General features: G+C 42.5%; 1 protein-coding gene across 11 annotated transcripts in view; it reads left to right on the top strand.

The window, feature by feature from the left end:
• ESRRG (estrogen related receptor gamma) overlaps positions 1-26,326 on the top strand; it is a 767,139-nt gene that overhangs the window by 650,194 nt on the left and 90,619 nt on the right. For all 11 annotated transcript variants that reach the window (XM_053309067.1, XM_053309075.1, XM_053309085.1 and 8 more), the window contains one exon: positions 20,414-20,524. In XM_053309067.1, coding sequence (XP_053165042.1) covers positions 20,414-20,524 — 111 coding nt within the window. The remainder of the gene's footprint in view (positions 1-20,413; positions 20,525-26,326) is intronic.

Raw genomic sequence — 26,326 nt, forward strand, 5'->3', positions numbered from 1 at the left:
CTCAGATGTCCTCGTCAAGCGGGCAGCAACCCTTGGGAGCAGGCGGTCCCTCAAATACCCCGGGCCCAAACCGTTTAGGGCTTTAAAGGTCAAAACCAGCACCTTGAATTGGATCCAGAAACGAACCGGTAGCCAGTAGCCAAAAATTGCAGGGAAAGCAACCATCTACTGCTATTAACATTTGTTAAGCAACCCAACCCATAACTCAGTTCAGCTGAAATGCTTCAGCTTCATGTTTGTGCACTGCTTATTTCAATAGCCTGGCATTTAGATATTGCAACTTACATGAACTGTAGATAAAACTGCAAATCCTCTGTGTAATGCTTAAGTTCTGTATTATGATTCCCTGATAAATATGGTGGAATGAGCAATAGCTAGTCCTGGAAGAGTCCTTGCTCCCAGTCGTGTTACGGCAGCAGCGTGAGAAAGAGCAGGAGCCACTGCTCCACCTGCTACTGACTAGGTGGACGGATGGCGTTGGGGTGGAGGAAGCAGAGTCTAGACAAGAGGGAGGATAACTGGCTGCTTTCTGATGCCCCTCATCAGTGCTATACCCAGAGCAGGTGCCCCTACTCCATATTTTATATGCTTGTCCTGTCACTGCCTGCGGGTTCTAAGTATCTCTCTGTCCCTGCTAGTTCTCTGTTCTTCTGTTACCCTATTCTATAGCTAGCTTATGCGTTTAACAATTAGTGGAAGTAGTCAGTGGCGCTCTTACCCCTAGACTTTGGGGCTGAAGTCCAGGGCCTCCACACACCCTGTTGTTCCCCAAATCCTCCTTCGTCTGTCCTAGGTTATGTGGTTGCTGCTGGCCCACACTGTGCTGGGTGGCCAAGTGTGATTGTGACCTGTGCTGGGTCCTTTAGAGACAGAGAGGGGACTGGGGAAAGAAAAATGTGGGATGGGAATATGTTAAGTTGCATGTTGAAATGTTTCTGCTACTCTGTATTTGCATAAATATACCCCATGTATTAAAAATACTTGTTAGTCATGGGGTATGTGTGTGTGGGAGGGGGATGATGCTTAACTTCCAGTGGGAGGGAGGCCTTGGGGGGCGGGGGCTCCAAAGGCCTTTAGGTCCAGGCTCCAAAATTACTTAAGTGCACTTCTGGTTCTAGTTTTTACTTAAGAGTTCATTTACGTAAGCCTTCTTTCTAGTAGAAGCAGCATTGACATTTTTGCAACAATAGGCTTACCACCAGTGTTCCCTCTAAGATGTGCACGTGCTCACAAGATTTTTTATGTCAGCTCAGTTGAATTCAGCAAAACATTCCCTTGAGCTGAGTTTGCTTTGTTGGAAATTAAGACTTGGACCATGAAATCCAAACAAATCTATGCTCTAGCAAACAAATCTGCACTGTAGTCATCTCTGAAATGCAGAAGTCCTCAAACACTGTTCTTGAGCCTGGATATTCCTTGCAAAGCTCTGCTTGTGCACTAAGTGCTACAAAACATTCTCTAGTCAAATAGGGACATCATTTCAATTTCCCTTTAGACCTAAGATTTATTGAGCACTCTTTTCCAAAACATATGCTGCCATGCTAGGACTGGATTAGATAAATTATGTGTTGCTGTCTTAACCATAGTTCAGATCCTTCACCTGAAGGTATGCATAGATTTCAGTACTTGAAATCCCATTCCGTTTTGTTCATTGCTACGGTGGCAAATTGCATGGCATTTTGAGGAGGTTTTTGTGCCTCAGCCACAAGTCTAGGATGCAAGCTTTTCTTACTGGATTATGGATTTCATTATCTTGAATGGCCTACATAGATCTTGTTCATAATATATATTTACTGTGAAATAGTTCTGATTTGTAACTTCAGGCCCTTAAGCAACAGTGCACTTATAAAATAAGCTGCAGTTGTACCAATCAGCTTTGCCAGAAATGGGGAGCAGGAGAATGAAAGCCAGCACCATTTCCTCCTCCTAAATAGCTGATTGATGTCATTGCAGTTTATTTTATAGGGATAATTGCACTAATGTCAAGCTGTCCATACCTGGGTGTAGTAAGGTAGCAATTGGAGGCAAGAGCTGTTGAACCAGCAAACAGAGAGGTCAGGAAACCTGTCCCTTCCTAGAGTGCAGACAGGCCCCAATACAAAGGAGGTGCCTGAACTGTTCTCTCCCTTCTGCCAAGTAGGCCCACTGGGAGGGAGGCCCCAGGAAGGCAGGCAAGCACTTCACCTCTGGTGTTGGGTTTGGCCCAGTCCCAGTTCCCAGAGTTGTCCCTGCTCTTGGAGTCCCAGAGGCAATGGTGGGGGCTATAGGGGCAGGGCAGGATCCTCACAGAGGGCTGCCCAGGTCTCCTTCAAGAAGGCAACAAACCCTGGCTTCTCAGGGTCTGTTGGATCTATGGAGCTTCCTTCAGGGCTGAGGGTCTTAGCTGGGGCCTACTTCTCTTCCTCTGAGCAAGTGTCTTCTGGGTTGGGGTGTGAATAGGTCCTGGCACAGACTGAGACACTGAACATAAGAAACTGGCGTATACAGATCAGTCACTGGTCCGTCTACCTCAGTATTGGTCACAATGACTGGCAGAGGCTCTCCAGGATTTCTGAAAGGGGTCTTTCGCAGTCCAACTTGGAGATACCAGAGATTGAACCCGGGACCATCTACGTGCAGAGGATTTAGTCTGCCTTTCAGTTATATACCCTTTTTGACTGCTGGGTCAGGCTAGGGAATAATGCACGAGAATCCATTTGCATGCTTGATTTCCTATCCAACTATGGATTCAGATTGAAAATTCTGCTTCTTTGACTATGTTTATCACTTTAAAACAAACAAACAAACAAAAACCTCCTCCAAAGACTCTAGGCAGTGAACAGCAGCAATACCAATAACAATTTTAAAAAATTAAAATAAAAGATCCAATACATGGCGAAACAGGTAGGTCTTAAGAAGGGCCTTAAAAGCAGCCAGGGAGGGAGCTGAATGAATCATGGGGAAAGAGTGTTCCAAAGAAGAGGGTCGGCCACAGAGAAGGCCCTCCTATGGGCCCAGGCACCGTGCACTACACCAGGGCCTGGGACACTAAGGAGGGCCAGCTGAGAAGACCTCACAGGACGGGATACAACTGGCCGAGAGAGGCGATCCTGGAGATATACAGGTGCTAAACCCATAAGGGTTTTGTAGGTGAGGACCAGCACTTTTAATACTGGAATAAACATTCCAGTAAACTTTGTATACTGGAATAAACATCTGGAAAAATAAGGATATTTTTGCAAAGGTTTCCCATGCCTAAACAGTGAATGTACATTGTATATTCATATTTGTATCTTCAAAAACAAAAGAAGTCTCTTAATATAAATTGTGTGTGTTGGCTTATAAACTAGTAGTAGTTTATGCTACTAGTGGCTCTTAGTAGCATACACTGTATTGCCCTTTAACGGGCAACAATTTCTTTGTAGGCATACATCCCCAAACAGAACATTGCCACCAGCTAAACTCTTCATTTCCGCTGGTTTTCTTTGCATTGTTTTAGGTAGCCCAAACATTCTGTGGAGCTCTTTCATGCAAGTGACTTCACACATGTTTAGGAGTCTGTGCAATTCGTGCAGTGGGGGGGGGGCAGGGGTCTCTGCTCATATAACATATCAGTAGTGGGGTCTCTGCTCATATAACATAAAGATGAGACCTTTAAGTTCAGATGTGGGGAATGGAAAGAAAGAAAAATTAAGTACACTTTGTAAAAGCAGTTTACAAAGATATGATGCAAATTTGGCATATTGATCCACTCTTTAATTGGGAGGTAAGGAGAAATTGGCTGCCTGATATAAATAAATGTAACACACTCTTAAATCTCCATGTAAGAAAGATATAAAACCTTGAGAAACAGCTTCAGAAAATATTGAAAATGTTAAGAAGATGCCAGAGATCATAGATGAATAAAGAGTCAGCATTCAGACCCCTGGGCCTTCCTCACCAGATCTATCCTTATTGCCGTCTGCTTTGATTTTCCCCAATAAACATGCGCCTGACTGTTTCCCCCCAGAAAACATACTGATGTTGCTTGTAAGTGACACATAATTTTGCTAGATGTAAGATGGTTTCAGGCTTGTTCTGTAGCTGCTAACTCCTTCTTTCTATTCTTTCACTATGATGAGTGCAGACCCTTGTGGTGGTGCTGGTTGTTTTCCTTGATATTGTCAGGATCCATACCTTTGTTGCATACCTCCAACAATATCATAGGAAAACATGTTGCTTTGGTACCTCTAAGCCAATGCAAGAAAGGCAGTAATGTGTAGTGTGTGTTTTTTCTGATTCTCTTTTACATTCACACAGAGCAGCAGGGTGAGCATTCTAATGAAGGCAAATAAGTCAAAAAATTTCCTTTGGGAACAAGCAGTTTTCTGACACAAGCAAAGCTTAAGGCTGTGGGAGGTCCTTTGTACATGTGGGGCCAGTTTAAAGCAGAGCATTGAAGTTAAAATATGAGGTTTTCGATAAAAAGCATAGTGAAGTCAGAGGCAGGACCAGATAATTAGTGCTGCTCATTGTATTATATTTATTATTAGTTACTGCAGTCTTCTGATGGCCTGACTGATATTTTGGTGCCTGATATATAAATTCCAGATGATGTGTATACCAGATTTCCTCCAAAACTGACAGTGCACACAAGAGAAGAGAATACTTTCTCTTCTCCTGCTGAGCAAAGAGGCACCTTTTTAAAAGTGGTGATTTTCTTTATTTAGCAGGGGAGAGCAACGGGCCCTACCCATCCCCAGCACAGCATCCCTCCAGTGGCTGTTGCTGGTGTCTATCTTATGTTTCTTTTTTAGACTATGAGCCCTTTGGGGACAGGTAGCCATTTCTATCTATCTATCTATCTATCTATCTATCTATCTATCTATCTATCTATCTATCTATCTATCTATATTTATGTAAACCGCTTTGAGAACTTTTGTCAAAAAGTGGTATACAAATATTCATCATCTTCTACTACTTTCGGGAAAACAAGTGTTGAGTGAACTTGCAGTAAACTTAATTAAGTTTATTGGCTGAGGTCCTTTTCCCCGACTGCTCTCCAATTCTCCCCACCACATTCAGCAAATGTCGAACTGCCTACTCACTTTGCACTGATGTGCCGCCTAGACGTGCCCTGGGGCACCTATTTATTTAGCGCTGACCAGGTTTCTAAATCATGTAAAGAAAGCCTCCACACATTCAGAGTTTGCCTATATGTGCAGATAGGGGCTAATCAGCATAGGGGGAACAGAATCCCATTTGACCCCCTCTGTGTGTTGAAGCATCGTTTCTGAATAGGGTTCAGATCTTCTCACTTCAGATATTCGGCAGATGGTGATGGTTGAAAGTTTTTCTCAGTTTGTGCAATGTTTTCCCCAAGGAGGGTCAGCCAAACCCAAACATAAGGCTCTCCAAGAACTGGGTGAAGACCTTATTTATCCAGAAATGTAATTTCTAAACCATCTAAGAAAATTCAAATGTGTAAATGTTAAATTCCACTGACAGTGGCCAGTATCAAGACTAACACTGTTCCTGGGTTTTTCATCATGCCAGAGGGGCCACACAATTTTTAGCGATTCCCCCCACCTGCATTTATTTGTTTATTTCATTTCTATGCTATCCAACTCCCAAAATCCTTGGGTGGCTTACATCAATATAAAAGCAAGCAACCACTATTAAAATATATTAACCAGTTAAGACAGTTAAAAAGCATAGAAGGCCAGATGAAATGGCAGCACATTCCACAGCTCAGGTGCAGCTATGGAGAGGGCCTGATTCCAAGTTGTCACCTATTGATCGGCAGCAGTCATAGTCCAGAAAGAAGTTGTTACCAAGAGTGGGCAACCTGTACAAGTAATGAAGGATCACACTGCATGCCCTTCCTTGTGTCATGTGCATCTGTGCCTCCCAAAATAATGTTGGGGGACCCTCAGGAACATAGTTGGGGGGGGCACAAGGAGAGTGAAGGCAGGATTGTCAGAAAGGTGGAGGGTCCTCGTGCCAAAGAAAACCCTGGTGGATTGGCTCAGGTTTTGTCTGGTTTGTTGGCTGCTGTTATTTTGTTGTTAGCTGTTGCTGTTATCTTATCTACTCTGCTGTTTCAGTGGGTTTGTGTTTTTGATTGTATTGTATTGTTTTAATTATTATTACTAACTAGTAAGCCATCTTGAAAGTATTTAAAACTGAAAGCTCAGATAAATATTGTAATGTGCACAAGGCCTCTAAGTCTATCTCTGATACTTCTTCTAAAGTTTAAGGCTTTGTTCATGCAACAAGTGAGACGACCCATTTTTACAACGATATAATGTTAGGATTTGCTCTCATGAATGGCAAAACACGCCTCCACTCTGGGCAGCAGGCATTTTCAGGAGTGTTCAAAACACCAATGTACCCAGATTCTGTGGGCAACTTGCTTGCTTGTGATAGTGGTAGTTCACTGTTAACATGGACAGCAGCTCCCACACCAGAATTTGGTTATGCAAATAGGATCTAAGGACATAGCAGCTACATTTTTATGGTCAGGCCACATTACAAGAAGCTGAGATCACAACTCAGTGCCTGAAGATGACCCAGGTTCCAGTCACTATGTATCAAACACTATATGAGGAAATCAACACAACTTGATAACTTGGTCTCAATCCTGAGCACTCCTCAGTCCTGCAAGCACAGAACCTTTTTTTAAACTGACCTATTTTCCCAGTACTTTGACAGGTGACACATGTATTCTTTCATTGGTTTGTGCACAGTAGGGGTATTGCTGTAAATCTGGTAATTTAAAGACTTGCCTATCTACTTGACTAGGCAATGCCTTTACATTTAATTGTTTCCCGCAGAGCATTTCAAAATGCTCAGAAGGAAACATATAAGTAAACATTTGTGTGTGTTAAATTGTAGTCATAAAACAATTAATTGATTTACTTCATACAACAAAACCAAAGACAGAGAGATTACCATTTTTTAAAAGAAAATATATCATAAAAAGAATAATGTATTTTCTATTCATTCTTTTCATAGGCTTTCTTGGCACAATGAAAGCCTACATACAATTTATTGAGTACTGCTATACAACTTCTTATTGCTTCTATTCTTGTTTTGACAGTTACTCTCCCACTTGAGTAAAAAATGTTTTCCTTCCAGTGATGCCTAGAATAGCATTGCTGAGCCTTGGGGTGGGGGGGGGAGGAAGTGTCTCTTGTGGTCCAATAAACAAGCATTGACCTCCCCCCCTTTAATTCCAGTTAATGTAGCCCGGCTAAAATTACATACATATTCATGTGTCTTAATAAGAACAAAGCTTTATCTCTGGATATTTTCTATAAAATTATCCTCATAAGCAATTTGATATAAATCCACTGTAACTGCAATGGGAAGAAATTTACAGTAAATCAGCCAGCCTAGCTTAAAAAAAGAATTTGTAATTTTTTAACCCTTTACCAAATATCTAACATTGCAGGTCAAAATACAAGAAAATAGTACCATGTTTTGTTTATATTTTTATAATATTTACAAGGAATCTTTGTAATAGAAGTATGAAATCTAACTGGTACAGAATTTATCAGCCTCAATACAACTGAAATTATTTATAGCTGAGCCCCACTGAAGCCTGTGGAACAAGTTAGTTAAGACTAACTTAAGTCCCATTGTCTTCAAATCAAATTTTAGTGGGATTGTAACACTAGTAGCATTTTATTAATGCAACACCAAGCTACTTGATGTTCTTAAGTGGGTATAACATTATTGAAACCAAAAGTGTGCATCAAAGATGGGACAGTTTTATTTCTTAGAGCAAGAGTTCCCAGCCTGTGGTACTCCAGACAGTACTATAACTCCCGTCATCCCCAGCTGGGGATGATGGGAGTTGTAGTTTAGCAACATCTGTAGTACCACAGGTTGGGAATGCTTATCTTAGAGTAATCTACCCCTGCTAACTAAGAGGCACCTTTTAAAAAATGGTGGCCCTCATATCTGAAATGGAGAGAGCAAGTGTCTCTTTTGAGCCCAGCACAGTATCTCTTCCACAACTGTTGTTGGTAGGAGTGTGTGTGGAACTGGTTTCTGCAGTTCAATTTACAAACCGGTTTGACCAATGCACTTGCTGGTCTGGTCCAGTTCGTTTGGTTTGAACTGGTTTGCCCATAGGGGATAATGGGAACTCGAACCAGTGCATTATTCCCCATGGGTAGCACCTAGGGACACCAAAGCGGAATGGGCGGTAGGGTATGATGGTTGCTACCTACCACCCAACCCACAAAACAATCAGGCAATTTTAAAGGAATTTTTGATTTTTTTTCTGAGTCAGTAGGTCAACCTTAAATTAGGGACCATATAATACCTATTTTTAGAGAACTGCTCTGGCTGCTGATAATGTTTCCGAGTGAAATACCAAGCGCTGGTTATTACCTATAAAGCTCTCAACAGCTTTTCGTCCAGGGTATTTAAGAGAGTACCTTCTTTGTCATGAACCCTGTCACCTATTAAGATCTTCTGGAGAGGTCTGGTTATGGTTGCCGCCTGCTTGTTTGGTGGCAACTTGGGACTGGGTCCTCTCTGTGGCTGCCCCGGGGCTTTGGAATACACTCGCTGTTGAAATAAGAGCATCTCCTCTGTGTACTTTTAGGAAGATTCTTAAGATGCACCTGTTTTCTCAGCCTTTTAACTGAAATTAATTTTAAACTGTTTACTTTGTTTTTTATCTTATGAGATTGTTTTTACTTTAATTTATGAAATTTTAACTGTTTTTGCTGTTTTATATTTAAATTTTGTACACCGCCTAGAGATGTACATATCACGCAGTATTAAAATATGATAAAGAAATAAAACACAGTAAAAATTAAAAAATCTGACCCAGAATCTACCAGCCATGCTGCATCATTGGCACAAGTTGCTCTCCCACACACTGACACAACACAATTATGACTCTATTGTAGCTGCAGCAGCACCCTGTGCATGGGCTGGCGGGGTAGGGAGCAGTTCCCTTAAGGAGCAGGTAAGGAGCTCCTTACCTGTTCCTCCCCACCCTGCCACTTTTCCAGGTGCGGCGCCCGGTCCTTAACCAGCTGTGCAGGGCTATGGCGCTGTTCCCTGCACCCTCTGTGTGGCGGGGGCATGCACATGGCCGGCACACATTAGCGTAGTCAGCAAAGCCATGCTGACCATGCAAATGGATGGCATGCAAACACGCCAACGCCACATGGAGATTGCAGGGAACAGTCCCACAGTCCCACACAGCCAGTTGGGGACCGGGAGCCATGCCCAGAAAAGCAGCGGAGTGGGGAGGAGCAGGTAAATTGCAGATGCAGCAGACCAACAGTGCAGTGAGTGGAGCACAAGTTAGTTAGTCTCAAGGCAGACATGGAGCTCATCTCACAGCAATCACCAAGAAACTATTACACAAACTAGAGAGAGCTGAGCTCCACTGTCCATTTTTCACCACATCACCATCTCACACAACACACCTCAACAAGTCTCAAGAAAGGAAGGCAATCAAGTTATGCCTTTGTCCATCTGAGATCCAGCAAAACCGGATAGTCAGTCATCAATCATAACAGCAATAGCACAGCAAGCATATTAAACAGTGTTCAGAAAAAGAAAACCACATGGTTACATGACAAGAAGTCTTAGGTCTTCTCTTCATGTCTGGGATAAGTTGGCCTCAGAGTGACTAAGCCCTGACTGTGCTGACAGACTACCTGACTGACACATGTGAGGGCACCAGTCCACACTCATAGGCCATGGTTATGTGGGGTCTGCTTGGGGGGAAAGTTAAAAGTAACACACACAAAATCAGACCTCCTTCCTGCTCCACCATGGCCTCTGATTGGTGATTGGTGCTGGGCCTCAGGGCACCAGTCCATCGTAATCCCAGGCCTTGTAGAGAGAGTGTGTGTGTGTGTCTGGGTGTGTCTGGGTGTGTCAGCAGCACTAATGGGCAGATCGTGACACATCGGGTTTGGGAGTTGGCCAGGGTGTGGCAAACTGACAGTGGTGAGCAGTGGATGTGAATGACCATGTGTCACCCTCCATGTTGAGCTTGGGATAGCCCAGCAGTGGGAAGTTGGCCTTCAGGAAGACCAGCTACTCAATATGTTGAGGGGGAATAATGACTCTTTGAATTTCTGCCTATTACAAATGTGAGGAACAATTGCATAGAAGCTATACCACAAAAATGGCAACCACAATCCACTTGCTCAATTGGATCTGATGCTGACATGGGGGGACTGTTACTAGCTAGCTGAGTTTATTGTTACAATGGTAGACAGACAGAATGCTAAAATAACTTTAATCGTATACTAGCAGCGTAACTGTAGGAATATTAGCTAGAAAAAAGATGCTACAGTTAGGTTAGAGTGTTGTTTTCAAGGAAGGTGAGAGTGCACATCTTTGGCTTGGAAGGCCTGCTTCTAAAAGATCTACTATGTACAGTTAAATATATTTCATTACATAAAACTGGATGCTCAACACATAACTTTATATTTGCTTCCTAATCTCTTAACATGACTTTCATCTGATTCGGAGGCCAATTTTAGTGTGTATACGAAATGAGTGAAATGAACATTTATTGGCACAGTTAACTTTCTGAGGACGGGTCAATTTTGATTCACCTTTTTGTGGCAGGAGACTGAAAGACTGCTCCAGTTCAGAAGGAAATTTTACATTTACTTCATCTTTGAAGTGGAAAATAACTAAAGTTATTTTCACACACTGATGGTAAATGATTTTGTTGACTGATTTATTTTATCCTGCCTCTGATTATGGACAGACCTTTCCTTTATAATGCCCAGTTAATGCCCGCCACAGACCAGTCTCATTTGTTAAGCATATGCTGCATCCTAGTGAATGTCCTTTGTCCTTGTGAGTTGTATAGATTTTTGCACCAAAGCAGTACTCTATAAGCAGTAGGCTATAAGACTGACACCCATACAAGACCTCAAAAGAACTATAATAATCTAACATGCAGGCAAGATTCTATGGAATTATTAACTAAGAAGTAATCTGCTCTCACTTTTCAGTGTTTCAGCCAATGAGTGCAAAGGCACTGGGGTAAGAAACAGTGATGGTCTTGCTTCATTTTCCAGCTTTGATCAATGAACATTTCTTTGTTCCATTTGGCCATGGCTGTGTTATTTTCCTGGCTGGTGGAGTGGATATTGATTTTCTTCCCCCCTGCCCTGTGAACAAAGTTGTGGCATGTGATATTTTGGGGGGTTGATGGGCATTTGGAATTTTTGATTTGATTAAAATTAGATTTTATATGATTAAAAATATATAATGCACTAAATGACTATAAATGTGATTGTCTACATGTATTCAGATTTTTGCAATTTCACATTGATTTATAATGGCCATACACACATAGTTTAAGTCTCTTCCATCACAAAATTTCTGGTCACAGATTGGCAAATTAATTTACAAATATTCTGACTGGGCAATTATACCATTTCACCTTTTAACACTTTGATTACGCCATCTCTGAGAAAAATAACACCTCTGACTGTATATCAACATTTATGACTTTTATGTTTGTACCTCCCAGATGCAAACCATTTGAACTAGCATACAAACTGTCTCACCAAACACCATTTTCACTAGGGAGACTACACCTAAGCCTTTTGTGGTGCGGCCAGATGTTTGGAGCTGTTCTGCTTCAACTTGGATCTTTGGCTTGACTTTGGATCCTCCCCCCACTGCAAAATTCTGAAACTTCCACGTTCTTAAAAGATATACTGCTTAGCTGCATATTATTTCTGAAGTTGATACTGAGATCCTGATTTCATGCTATTGGTACTTCACAGTCGGATAACTGTAATGAATTTTATTTCGATCTCCTCATATCTCTTGTGAATTGCTAGTAAATGATCCAGAACTTAACAGTTAGACTTCTTTCTTTTGAGGTGTCACTAGCTTATCACTTGAATTCTTTTTGGTGGAAATGCTTTGCCTGTGTAATCTAGAATCTAGGCCTTTTGACCTTCACGTGGCACCAACTCATTTTTAATATTATTCTTGGCCCTCTTTTTCAAACCCATGGCTCTAATTAAAACTTTGTGCAATTTGGTTTCAGAATCTGACTCTCACGTCATGGTTCATGTGCAATCTCTTGCTGGGTTTTGCATGCTGGAGTTCTCCACAGTTCTTAAGGAGGTCAGTCTTGGGCTTCTTTCAGCTGGTCTTGAGAGCTGATGTTGCTCCCAGCCAAGTTTCAGTTTAAACAAAGTGCTGTCCATTGTCACACCTGCAAGAGCTAACAGGACTGAGTTTTGTTTTTTTTTAAAAGAAGGAACTAGGTGTGGTTACTCAGTTTTTATCATTTGAATGGACAAAGTCCTGTGATACCTGGTTGGCTTCTAGTAGTGTAAGTGAAGGACATCCAACTGAGATTGGCTCCCTTAGAAAAGGCCTGTTGAAGTGCACTATTACATGAGGCATGGTGATGGTCAACTTAAGCATTTAAAACCTACTTCCCTTCATGAATACAGTTGGGGGATTACATGTCTTAATACTCTCCCCACACATAGGAAGCTAATCTGCTAGGGAAAGCTAAGAGAGCAGCCTCCTTACTAATAAGCCAGTTTTCCATGGGCAGAACATTATTGAGATTCAAACATGTCATCTCCCACTAGCAGTCTGAAGTGATATCATTCGTTGGTTTAAGTATGGGCTGCTCAGGGATTCAGGACCAGGGAATTGAAGGAAACTGCAGGGAGTCAAGTAAACAGAGTCCATATTGACAATATACTGCTAGCTGAAGGATTTAGGGCAGGGCTGCTCAACTTCGGCCCTTCTGAAGATGTTGGCCTACAACTCCCATAATCCTTGGCTATTGGCTGGTGGTAGTCCAGAAACAGCTGGGAGGCCAAAGTTGAGCAGGCCTGATCTAGGGCATCCTTTCAGTGCTTCCCATTGCAGTTGAGACATACACAGTATGTCAGTCTGTGATGGTCCCCAACCAAACCACATGACTGACCACGATTAGCAAGAGGCCAATGCAGGCTATACAGCAGCTTCCTATAGTGAATGTAGTGTTTCATTTCATGACTATGAGAAAAAGTAGCTGCTTGTTCTGCATCTCTATATTTAATTATGTGCTGCACAATTGTAGGGGGAAACTGTTGCATGAATGCACCTGTCGTTTATAAGATCTGGCACACCATTGCATCAGAATGATCCAGCGGGTAAGGGTAGGAACCCAACTCTTGGTTATTTTGAAAAATCCATGTGGATTTTTCATTCTAGTGTAAACAATCCACATTCATTCCTCCAAGTCAAAGCTGATTTTTGTGTCTTTTATTCACTGATAACATAGTAGTCTGAAAGCCTTGTCCCTGTATCATTAACCCTCTTTTATTTTTAAAAGTGCTAATTTGAAATGTGATTTTCATTATGTATTTAATTACTTGCAGCTGAGGTTTGGCTATGAGATGATAAATTCCTTTTGTACAGTTTAGTCCCACAAGGCCTATGTTCTAATATTCTTACATAATGAAAGATGTCCGGGTTTGGTGCACCAGCTCTGGATTCCCTGCACCTGTCCAGCGTTACATGCAGGACATTTGGGTAAGGCAGTGGGTGGGAAGTGGTTCTTAAGTGGCGGGCCTGCCAGGTTTTAGACTAACTGCCAGGCTTAGTGTGCCTCCTGAGCTGCAGTTGTACTGAGAGAGCAGCTCATTAGGATTAGCTGCCCAGTTTTGCTTTCCTCGGAAATGCATTTGCAGGGAATGGGAAGAAGAGGGAAACACCACTCAACAGACATCATGTTTGTCTTTTTGGAAAGTGCTAATTCTGATTGCGTTTTTGGTGACCAAAATCAGCTATATAATTATTTTTGGAGCCAAATATATTAAACAAACAAACCTAAAATCGTTGTGAGACTTGGGAGGCAATCCAAGATGTACGTAACCAGCAGGCAGGTCCCCTTTTCAACGCACCTGAACACTCCTCCGCCGGTACCGGAGGTAAGCACCTATTAATATAGACTTAAAGCTGCCTCTTGCCACCTCCACACACACCCCCACACTGGCCAGTACTGTTTCAATGGATAGTTAAGATTCTGTTAGGGCTGCCATATGGGAAAGAACAGAGGTCTCTTATACTTTTAAGACATACACAGAAGAGGGAATTTCAGCAAGTGCAAGAAAAGCTGCACCTTTGAAATATACTCTCTTCTGTACACCTATTAAAGGTACAGGAAACCTGTCCTTTTCTTTCTTTCTTTCTTTCTTTCTTTCTTTCTTTCTTTCTTTCTTTCTTTCTTTCTTTCTTTCTTTCATATGACATCCCTAGATTGGGCAGTAAAATTGAAATCTTCTTTGTACTTACTTGGGAGTAATTCCCATTGAACTCAGCAGGATGTAAATTTTGCTCCTTGGCATTGTTGAGTACATTCTGAATCTCCTGAATAATAAAAGCAACTTTTTAAAAAGGCCATGAATAGTAGGTTTACTTTGATTATACTGAGGAGGTGATAATGGCAGTGTTCTATGTTTAATGCAACGTTGTTAGATGTTCTTTTCTCTCTCATATTAAAACATTCACCCAGTCCTGAGCAGAAATAAAAGGTTCAAGGCTTGTCAGCATCAGTTTATAGATAGCTGTTTTAAAAAATAATGAGATATTGGGTATTGTAAGGCTCAAGGGCTGCCTTGCCAGACTCATTTATTTCCATTCACCTTTTGTCAGAATTGCAGACAGAAGACATTCAATTAAAACGTGTCACCTGTTACATGTGATCTAATTTGTATTTGTAAATGGCACAGATTAGGGCATCAACCGTCACATGGATCCAACTTTTAGAAACACACAGAACAATGGTTTTGGAAAACATGGGCAAGTTTGCATAGACGTCTGAGTAGGAAAAGAGTGAATATCCAGTATTGATCTCAAGCTGCTATGAGATCATAAAGTCCTTGAGTCGTACATGGAAGTACATACATGCAGTCTGTGCAGATGAGGGGCATAGCAAGCTTGGAGACAGCCTTGGGACAAGATTTAAGGATGGGTGGCCTCATCTGTCCATCCTCACTGTTTCCTAGCTAGTCTCCTTCACCACGACTACCCATCTGTCTTTGTCAATGCCCGCCTTTGCCACCACTGCTCCTGCCTCTTTCTTGCCAGCATGGCCTGATGATGTCACTGAGCTGGTGCAGCCACTGATGCCAGTGAGAACAGGCCTGCCTTAAAGGGGCTGCCTGTTCTTGCTGGGATTGGGGCAAAACTGTCTCAGAACCACCCTGGGTGCACTTCTTGGTGGGACGGAAAAGCAGCTGGCGGAGCACCCAGTGCAGGAAGGGTGTGGGAAAGCCAGCTGGTAGCCCCTGGTGATCCACAACTCCAGGCATTTCCACACCCCATTAAATTGTAGACACATGCCTGGTGCAGACCCTGGAGTACAAATACTGTATGGACTCCACAGGCAGCTCAATTTCCATTCCACAATCAGTAGCCTCCCCCTCCCCCCAGAAGTGCTTGTTATTCCGCGCGCCCCCCCTCCATATTTCAAACATCTTGATCAGGGTCTTAACTGCTGTCAAGGCTCATGCAAGGATTTTTTGCTAGCCAGTAGAATTTTTTTTCTTTGAATGTAGGAACATAGGAACATAGTATTTGCCAGATACTGAGTCAGACCATAGGTCTACCTAGCTCAGTATTGTCTACACAGACTGGAAGCGGCTTCTCCATGGTTGCAGGCAGGAATCTCTCTCAGCCCTATCTTGGAGATGCCAGGGAGGGAACTTGGAACCTTCTGCTCTTCCCAGAGCAGCTTCATCCCCCAAGGGGAATATCTTACAGTGCTCACACTTATAGTCTCCCATTCATATGCAACCAGGGTAGACCCTGCTTAGCTAAGGGGACAAGTCTTGCTCGCTACCACAAGACCAGCTCTCCTCTCCCATATCCCAAACTGCTGTTGAAGCATCTCTTAGTTTCAAAACCAGCCTCCATTGGGCATGGGGAAAATAAACTCTAAAAGCCCCCTTGAGCTCAGGGTGCTAGTTCCACTCTTTGGATCCTGACCATTATAATTATGCTGCTCTACATTTACAAGGTGTCCCCCCCCGCTTTAAGCTGTGAATTGTGTCCCTGATATATAAGCGTTAGCTGAAGACAGAGAGATGGATGTCTTTTAAGGTTTCCTATACCGCGCTCAGGAATATGGTTAAGAGTGCAGATACTATCAGGAGACAATAGCTGACTTCCCCTTGCTAATTGTTAATTCAGCAGTAGAGCAGGAAAGCTTTAATGTGAGCCATAGCTTTTATCTTTTTTGATGACTTAGGATTCTGTTTTCAAAAAATTGCTTGGCTAATGGACATGCATTTTGCATCTCTCTAGACGACTTTTTGGTTTCACCTGGGTTGTGCCTACCAATATACAGCTGAACAATTTCAGACCTGTTTAGCATGTGCAACTAAAGTTTGGCCCCTGTAAGTGGAGACAGAGTCCATGTTTTAATTTTTCTTCATGTCATTATTTTAAATATATTTTCACTATTATAGAAAGAATAATCATGCCATAGTGTAACCTGATTGGTAGCAGGAGACTGTTGCCCACGCCCCCCGCCCCCCCGCAAGTTCTAAAAATGCAAAGTGCAAGAAATAACTAGTCTGAAGCCTGTACAATAACCCTGAAACATGCAGATTACTAAAGAATCTTGCATGTTTTATTATCCAAATAAGCTTTATTTGAAATGGAAAAGTTGCCTTGTTTAGATAAATAAATGTACATGATGTTCAGCATTCTTATAAATATGCACAACATGTGGGAGTTAAATTGGAGCACTCTATCAGAAGGTTGTCCCTAAGGAGAACCAGATCAGAGTCTGCCACTAAAATTCCTTCTGCTGTTTCTGATTTTGCTAATCTCTTTTTGAGCGTTTTGTTGTTGTTTGTTTTTCTCCTAGTGCTTCTGTTCCTTCAGATGGTCAGTGGCATTTTGTTTCAGTATACTCCACCTCATACTGTTGCAACATGGCATACAGCTTTAAATAGCATTTTAAAATAAACACTTATAAAAAATTTTCTAATTGTATTCAGTGTCCAAATTCTGTTCTCTAGGGATTGGCCAGGTCGAGCCAAATACAAATGGGAGTACCCTCAAAGGCCAATCTGATGTAATGTCCCTCTGACATGTGTCTCCCAGAACCCCCTACCTCATTCCAGGGCCTCTTAGGAAAAAGTAGGGAGCTTCAGGTTTCCTGGATCTATCTGGTTTTTTACTAAATCCCTGAAGTACACCAACTGGAACTGCCTTTGAGCATCAAAGGTGTCTTACCAAATAGTTTAGTAATAGCAACAACTAACGGGCTTCCCCCCATCCTGAATTAGGGTACTGAATCAATGAAAACTGTGGAGCGGCAGATCCGGTTGTGGGGGGGCGGGGTGGTGGGGTCCAGGTATGATCTGAGTGTGGAAGGACAGCAATATCAATTCTGGATGGAAAACAAATTCCTGGGCTTAGCACATGCTCAGAGGCAACATGTCCCAGGTTGAGCATTAAGGGTCAGGTTGCCTCTCAGCATGTGCTAAACCCAGGAATTTGTTTTCTATCCCAGAATTGATATTGCTGTCCTTTCACACTCAAATCCATACCTGGAAACACCCCCGCCCCCCATTTTCTTTTATTCAGTAGCCTAATTTAGGGGTGATGGAAGCCTTTTAGTTATTGCTATTGCTAAGCGGTTAGGTTAGACACCTTTGATGATCAAATCAGCCCAAGATCTACCAGTAGATTCAGATCAACTTTTTTGCACAGCTCTGCTCTTAGGGATGCTCCCATTGGCAAGTGGGGAGGAGCTACCTTGCAAATACCTTGGCCAAAAAGTCTGTGCAGCAGCTCCTCCTCCTCCCACCCTCCCCACCAGTCAGTGGGCTGTCGGCCAGAAGTTATTGCACCCTCACAGAAGAAAGCTTATTGGTTGGTGTGAAGGGTGGAATAGAGAGGAGCTGCTGCTGTGGGACTTGGCAGCGGTGGCAGTTCTCATCTTCCACCAATGAATGGGGTGGGAAGTGGCAGTTGCTTTTTGTCTTCCTACCTTCTGAGCATGGGCGGGGAAAGAGGTGCTGCCGTTGTCAAATATTCCCTCCATTCCCCAACGGGGAGGTTGGAAGAGCTGTTGCTTGCTCCCCATTGCTCATGACTGCCGTAAACTTGAGGGTTGAGAGGACAAATGTGCCATCAGGAGGCAGGTGGGTCCCAATGTACCATGGGGGCCAGGTAGAGAGTTTGCCCAAGGGCCCTGTGCAACATGGTGCCAGAAGTGCAGTTCTTGCCTACTCATGAGTCCAATTATGGTGGACCTATTTATTTACTTGAATAGTTTTATCTTAGATCAGGGCTGCTCAACTTTGGCCCTCCCGCTGTTTTTGGTCTACAACTCCCATAATCCCCAACCACAGTGGCCAATAGTCAAGGACCATGGGAGTTGAAGCCCAACATCTGCAGGAGGGACAGAGTTGAGCAGCTCTGCCTCAGACTGATTTATTGAAAATGAGATTTGACATTTACTCTTTAATTTATTGTCATATCATATCTTCTTGTTGAGAGTATCTGCTACAACTTCATCTGGCCTTCTTTCTTCCGTATCTGACAGTTTCTTCTAAGGATGCTTCCAGAGTTTCATTTTCAAGAACTACAAGCACCGGGGTTACATTGTCATAATGTTGCCTGTTTTGAGTTATTCGGATTTGTACCTGGGGTCAATGAGTTGCATCCACCATGACACTTGTCAATGGACTGTGTGTTGTGGCAATTTGCAATGTTGTGCTACCAGTAACGGAAGGGGAACTTCTTCAGGGACATATATGAGCTTGTGCAAAACGGAGTGCAGTGATGGTGCAACAATTAAATAGTGCACCATGTTGTGCTACTGCTAGCACATCTTCTGCTAGTGAGAAAACTAATCCAGAGCAGATATTCCTTTCATTCATGCAATTTGCTCTATGTCGTTACACTAGCACAAGGCTACTGTGGATGCCACCAAAGGGATTTGATTTTTATCGCTGTTTCTGTTAGTACAGATGTCTTCATTTGCTTCTGTACAAGTGGGCTGTAACTTGACAACTTGGGGTTTTCTGTGCCATTCTCATACAATCATTTATTCCATCTATTCATATCCTACATTAATATGCAAGACACATTTATTCCTTTTTTCCATGACTAATGAAACTCTTGTGAAACCCTTGTGAAAGAGTTCGTGAGGGCATTTGCCCCTGCTGCTCACAGTTGTTCAAATCCAGGCACTCCTCATGCACCCCAAGAGGGACCTGGTGCGAACTGTTCCAACTCTTCTCAGTATTTCCTTGGACATATAATTGGAACCACAGTTGGTGCAGATACAGCTAAAATATCAAACTATTTTCCTCAGCCAGTATGATATGGGGAAATCCTCATCTGCTAAATTTCTGATTGTCTGCTCAGGGGCAGATTAGCCTTTTTGCTGCCCATAGGCAAAAAAATTTGTTGCAAAAAATGCTGCTGTGCTCCAGCGGTAGTAGGCCTCCCAACTGACTGCACGGCCTCCTGAGTCCCGCCTTTCTGCTTCCTCCACGTGGAGGAAGGCCGTAAACGGGCTGCTCAGTAGATAGACAAAAGGCCCGTGCAGTCAAGTTGGGAGGGCAGCTGGAAGGAGCTCGCCACCTCCTGTTCTAGTAAAAGCAGAACTCTCCACTCCTCACTTCCCCCCTCCCTGCAGCCTCCCCCACCAGAGCCACACCCCATCCCACCCTCCCAAAAGGTACAGGATTTGCTAAGGGGAACTCCCCACTCCTTGCCCCCCCCCTTCCTGGAGATATAAAAACACACACCATGAGGGAGGGACTTCCTCCTCACTCCCACCCTCACTGCAGCTGCCGCCAATTTTGCCACCATAGACAGACGCCTCCTCTGCCTCTCCTGTAAACTACCAAGTGCTGCCGTAAAAGGCAGAGAAGCAGGGGCTGAAAAAACATGGCAAGGCTAGTGACAATATACTTGTGCATATATATGCCCACTTTTATATTACCGTCTGTAATGACAAATGATGCATAGAAAATTCTAACAATCATCTTGGTAAGATTTAAATGGCAAGATGAAATCATGTTGCCTTTTCCATTATCTCCCCCCCCCCTTTTTTTTTAATGACGCCAGATTAACAACTTAATTATTGCTTTGTGCACAACTGTTAAGTGAAATGGAACATCTACCAAACATGACTTTAGCTCACAGTGGATGATTTCTTGGCCAGATCTTCACTTCTGAATATTTATTGCAATTATTGCAATTATTTCATATTACTTTCGACTATGTGTAACATTGAATTGTTTCCTAATTTTGTGCTACTGTCATTATTTCCAGTTTCTACATTTTTCAGACAAGAACCCTGAACTTTGACTGATTTATAGGAAACTTAAAATTATTATATATTTATTTCCCTACAAATGTAAGAGTTCACATCTCCATTTATTTTTCTTTCTTTCAGGAGTGCGCCTAGACAGAGTACGTGGAGGTCGCCAGAAGTACAAGCGCAGAATAGATGCAGAGAATAGTCCATACCTGAATCCTCAACTAGTTCAGCCTGCCAAAAAGCCATGTAAGTATTTGGGATGATGGTGTTTCCCCTGGCCCCCAGGTTCTGCTTTGCAGGAGATGCTGGGGGCTGCAGCATGGAGGAGAAGATAAAAGAGAAAGCCCTTTGATGTGAATGGAACATTGCTTGCGCTTCTCCAGATCCAGCCCATTATGTTGCTTGCCAATTACAATTTTGTAAACGATTCATGTCATCCTTATCCTTCCTCAGAACAGTCAAAGAAAAGATACTTTTAAGGGTGAGAGCTTGCTAATGCACAATTTATGCAGTACAAATTTTACATTTACAGGTGATCTTTATTTTCAGTGGTACATAAAACGGCTCATGCTGTGATCATTAGTTCATTGAAGCTTCTAGTCTCAGATTTTACAAGAAAGTGATTTTTGTAGTTTTCACTAACTAAATGAGTTTGACTGCTCAACCTCCCAATGAAAATACATTAGGAGCCTCATTAATTTATAGTTATAGAAGGTTGACACACTAGCTAGCATTAGATTAAACATGAATATGCTACACTTAAAACAAGCGTGGGATAGGTGGTTTTTTGTTTTTGTTTTTGTTTTTCTTCTCTTCATTCTCCTTCTTCTCCTTCTCCTTTTTGTCTTTAGTTTCCTCCCTCCCACTTCTCTCTAGCCGAAATTAAAGGGATAGATACAGACTTCAAAGTTAAACGTTTTGCTCAGAATGTACATATCAAGCAGAAGCAATGCTAATTCTCTAGAGTGAATATAATGACATTATATCCCAGTATTAGAAACAGGTTTGTTGGCCTACAAAAACAAAAATGTGAATTGGCGGCCCAAGAGTGCATGTGGATGCTTTTGTATTGAGACTGTCACTTTCAAAATGACTGCCTTGGTGTCTAAACTGTGGCACAGGTCTCTAGGGTATAAAAGCCTCCACTTTGGACAGGAGTAATAAAAGGCTCTGAGGATTACATTGATGGCACTTACCTGGTTGTGTCAAAAAGCAGGCTTTTTCTCCTTTCACCTCCCATTCCCCAGTAGGGGACACTGCTGTGTACACTTCACAGGAGCATATGGAGATCTGGGAAGCAAATAAATGGAGTTTGAACTGAAAGCGAAAGGGCATTTCAGCTATGTCAAAGGGAAAAGAAACCAGTTTTACATAAAATTAAGGCTTAAGTGAACATATGGCAGCGTTTCCTTTTGCCTTTCCAAAAAACATTATGCTGATTATACCTTCAATTGTCCAATCTGGCATCTTCCACACAGTCTGCATAAGCTGTTCCGCCACTCTGTAAATACAATCTAGGGCTGCATTAAGCAGATTTTGCGCATTATAATAAAAACTTTCTGATAATACAATAAAATTCAATAAACTCTAATGCTTAATTTCATCAGAGGTTTAGATTTTCTGGAGGCACAGATTGCCAGCTTTTCATTTATTTTAGATTGTGTCATTGAGTTGAATTGCTGACAGCTCGGCACATACACACACAATTAAACCTTTTACCACAGACATAGGTTAATGCTGCTGGGCTGAGTATGCCAGGAATTGAAAGGGCACAATCCACAGACAAGTCGTTTGGTGTCAGCCCTGTGGAAATGAATGGGAGCAGTATGAGAACACTCCCATGCTCCTTTGCAACGGTCGTACATACCAATGGGGCCCACTCAGAATAATTTCCCAGTGGAGTGTGCTTCTGTGTATAGCTGAGGTCACTGAGAAATGGTGTATTTTTGAAACATGTCAGAAGGTAGCAAAAACTCTTTTTGCAGATTCTGTCATGCCGTGATAAACAAGCCTCCAATTTTCTTAGAGTGTCATGTTTTATTTAATGGCGCCTGATAATTTTTCTTATTTAACCTGTAAGAAACAGAATGTATAAAACTCAGCTTTTGTATCCATTCCAGCAAGTGTCAGGAGGAAACAGTGAACTCACTTTGGCTGAGGAAGTAGCCTGGGAGATTTTCTGGGTTCTGACAGATAGTTTGTGCACAACAAAGGCAGTGGAATGAAAATTGGGTTTTATTGATTCTAATTAGGGAAACGTTAAATAAGATTTACCTAGGAACGGTGCTTGTGGCTATTCAGTTTCCTGACTGATGGGGCTTCCTGAGCACATTCAAAATGTCCCTATGTTTGTACTTCAATACTTACAACGCTTTTCCCAATAGCAAAATAATAGGGATTAGGAAATGTTCGCAACAGGCATATTTCCCCTTGCACCCCCCTATTTTTTATTCCTTTTATTTTCACCAGAACCCAGTGGTCTGCCTACAGGACTTGTCGTGTTGTCAGAACAATGGGTGTTGCAATTTGGTGAAGCATAAATGAAATTGTACAGCATCCTGAATCACTGCACGAAGGAACTGTTTCTCTTTGAGGGGAGAGGAAAACCACACAGAATATTTTCTCCTGTTTTATCCCCAGTGTGCCCTTCCCCACTGTCTCAATATTCTTTCCCATCTGTGCCTTGTTTTATAAACAGCATTTGTGCAAATGTACACCACAGCAAAGCTAGAATATTGTTAATTATTTACTGAAGTTGCAATCCTGTGCATAAGTTCCTGGTAAGAAGCCCCACTGAACAGAGTGGCTTACGTGTCCCGTAGTGTGTAATGTGTGTGGTGCAGATTTGCCAGTGCCACTGTGGGAGGCTAAATCGCCCAGCAATGCTGCTGCCCAAGAGGATGGCACCAATATTGCTGACTCTAGCATGATTGCACATCACACGTTGCTTCCATTATTCCCAGTGCAGGTAACGTGTGTGAGGTGCAAGCGTTAGTGTTGGGATGCCATATTACCTGGTTGCTTGGGTGGCCCTGTGGAGTCCGGAGAAGGACGTGGCATCCCTCCTGCAGGGCTTTCGTTCTCTTCAGGTGGCAATAGGGATGAGAAGGGCCCAGGCTGGTTGGATCCCAGTGGGGTTGAGAGGCAGGGAGAGCTGCAGGAAAGAGTTCCAGGGAGACAGTTAGGCTGGGTGTGGCAGGAAACAGGAAGCAAGGTCAGGAAGGGGGTGGGACTGGAAGTAGGCTTTAAGCCCTGTCAGCTCTGCACTGGGGTATCTAAAGACAAAACAGCTGCTGCTGAGCTGCTTCTGAGCAGGGGCGTAGCAAGGTTGGCGTGGGCCCAGAGACAAGATTTTAAAATGGGCATCCCCATCACTGAAGCTCAGCTCATGAAGTAGAGAAATCTTAAATGAGGCTTAATAGTGGTAACAAAAAGCATAGTAAAATTTATATATATAACCTATGTGCCACAACAGAACATCATCCTAAATTATTTTTTAAAAGGTTTTGTAAATTGTGGATGATGCAGGTCATGTAATGGTACTAGAGAAAGACATGCTGTTGTGGTAGCTCCAGGTCTTAACGCTCACATCAGTTTCGGAGGATGAATACAACTGAAGGAAGCCCGGGTGGGTGCATGGCTGGGGGAGTCAGTCATGTGACTTGCCTCGGGGGGGCAAGGCAGTGGGCCCCCAGACAACTGTCTCCCCTTGCCCTATTATAGTTACGCCCCTGCTTCTGAGTATGGGAGGGAGCCAGGAGTGGTAACTGGCTGAATGCAGCAAGCCCGGAGGAGGACTCGGGTGACAAACTAACCTTCTCGCCTGGCTGTTCCTGAGGCTGACGTGTGTGTGTGTGTGTGTGTGTGTGTGTGTGTGTGTGTGTGTGTGTGTGCGCGCGCGCTTACCCAATCATTCTGGCGTTCAAGAAGGGCTAGGAGCCCACCCCTGTCCCCTGGGAGTCTGACAGTTAGTAGTGCCAGTACTGCCATCTTGCACAGTAGCATCACTGGGTGATTTAGAGGCCTGCAGTAACGTTATGCTATGGCACGGGTTCCCAACCTGTGGTGCTCCAAATGTTGCTGAACTACAGCTCCCATGACCCCAAGCTATAATTTGTTGGGGCTGGGGATGATGGGAGGATTTACTGGTTTAGTTCAGCAACCCGTGGAGTATCATTGATTGAGAATCCCTCTGCTATGGGATATGTAAGCAAGTGGGATTTACTTCTAAGTAAACAAGCACTTGGGATTTACTTCCAAGGAAAGAAGTACAGGATTGCTCTAGAAGTTACAGAATCCTTATGGCCGTCCACATCTTATTAATGGTAGTTAAACCTTTTTATGACACTGTTTAATTTGTTGTTCCTTCTGTGTGAAGTAATTTTATTGGCTGTGGTTTGTAATGCTTTATTGTTCCTTAGCTGCTGAGGCGGTGGTGGTGTTATTATTGATGATATGTTTTATAAACTTGTTAGTCACCTGGACATCTCCGTGTGATAAAGCAGGATATACATTCTTGTTCTAAATAAATAAAATCCTATAATACATAAATAATGTCTAAAGAAAAAAAAATGAAGCTTTCATTTTATTTTGGTAATTTTGTTTTAGGAAATATAACAAGCTTTTAAATTACAACCTCAGATAATAAGCAAGTAGATTAACGGTGGGATGTGTGTGCCTGCCTCTTCAAAAGTTTAACATTATGGAAATCTGTTTATCAGAAAATGTTAAAACCACCATCCATCATCTTTAAATTAGATAAATATTCCTCATTAATCAGGTTGATATAGTAGCATATTGGAAAAGATTTATGTCGTTGGCATAGCTTCTGCAGTTTTTATGAAACAATGAACATACGTTTCAGAGTCTTCTCCTAAGTAACATTAAAAGCAGTTTTTGAATTTCCCTCTTCTGAATACACAATATACATTAGCTCAAATGTCTATTTAATTTTAGAACAGCCCTCTTTTGCTTTCTACCCCACAGCATCACCATCCCCAAATGATACATTCTAGCCTCAAAGTGTTATTCTTGTCACTTACAAAAATGCCCTTATTAATAATAATAAAATATGCTTGATGTGATGGCTTGCAGTTGGCTCTTGCATTTGTTTTATGAAGGACCGATATACTTCACCTTCCTGACATACACATTTGTAAAATCCTTGAGATAATAGATCAGAAATCCAGAATAAATGACACAGCAAAACACTAAAACAGCTTTTTAGAGTGAATTAAGTCAGTTTTTAAAGGCATTGACTGGCATCCTGACTAAAAAGCACTGGTGCAATCGGAGAAGCACTGGTTTCTGAAGAGTTCCAGAATAATGCTGCATCAGTGCTAGTGGGTGTGTATGAATTTAGATGACCTTTCCTTCTCAATGAAGCATTCTGTGACACACCCCCACCCAAATATCCCTGAGGGCTGTGCAGCTCTCTGGGACATATTTCTGGGTGGCACAGAACACTTCCTGAGGAACTGAAGGTCATTGAAATTTGCCTCTGTTGTGAAATAGTGAAACTGAAGTGAAACTGAGTTAGTTGAACTTTTCAGAAGCACCAGTGCTTCTTCCATCGCACTGGTGCTTCATTAGTCAGGATGTCAGCCATTGACTGCAATCCTGCACACAGTTAGACTTCATGGTTGATCTCAAAGATATTTAAGCAGCCAAAATATGCACCAGATGGCAGCAGTTTGGATAGTCTCACGTTAAGGCAGTTATTGGGCACTCTGCGCTGTCTTCATCTTCCCTGTAAATATTGACACAACAGTTTTCTCAAGCCTTATTCACACGTTATGTTCAATGTGTGAACGAGCTGTATACTGTGTACACTTGATTGTTGATCTGTAAACGCATGCACATGTGCTCAGTGCACATACATATAATCTGAACTCCATGTTTTTAAGGGGTACCATTTTTTAAAATAAACACATGTACAAAATGTGTACATACATAGACTTTAATGTGTGAATAGCCCTATAATCAGTGGGCTCTGAGCACCCAAAACATTGGTCCAATTTTATTTTTGCCAAGTTATGAAAGTTTAAG

This window comes from Hemicordylus capensis, chromosome 1 (assembly GCF_027244095.1).
Source record: "Hemicordylus capensis ecotype Gifberg chromosome 1, rHemCap1.1.pri, whole genome shotgun sequence".
Taxonomy (NCBI): Eukaryota; Metazoa; Chordata; class Lepidosauria; order Squamata; family Cordylidae; genus Hemicordylus; species Hemicordylus capensis.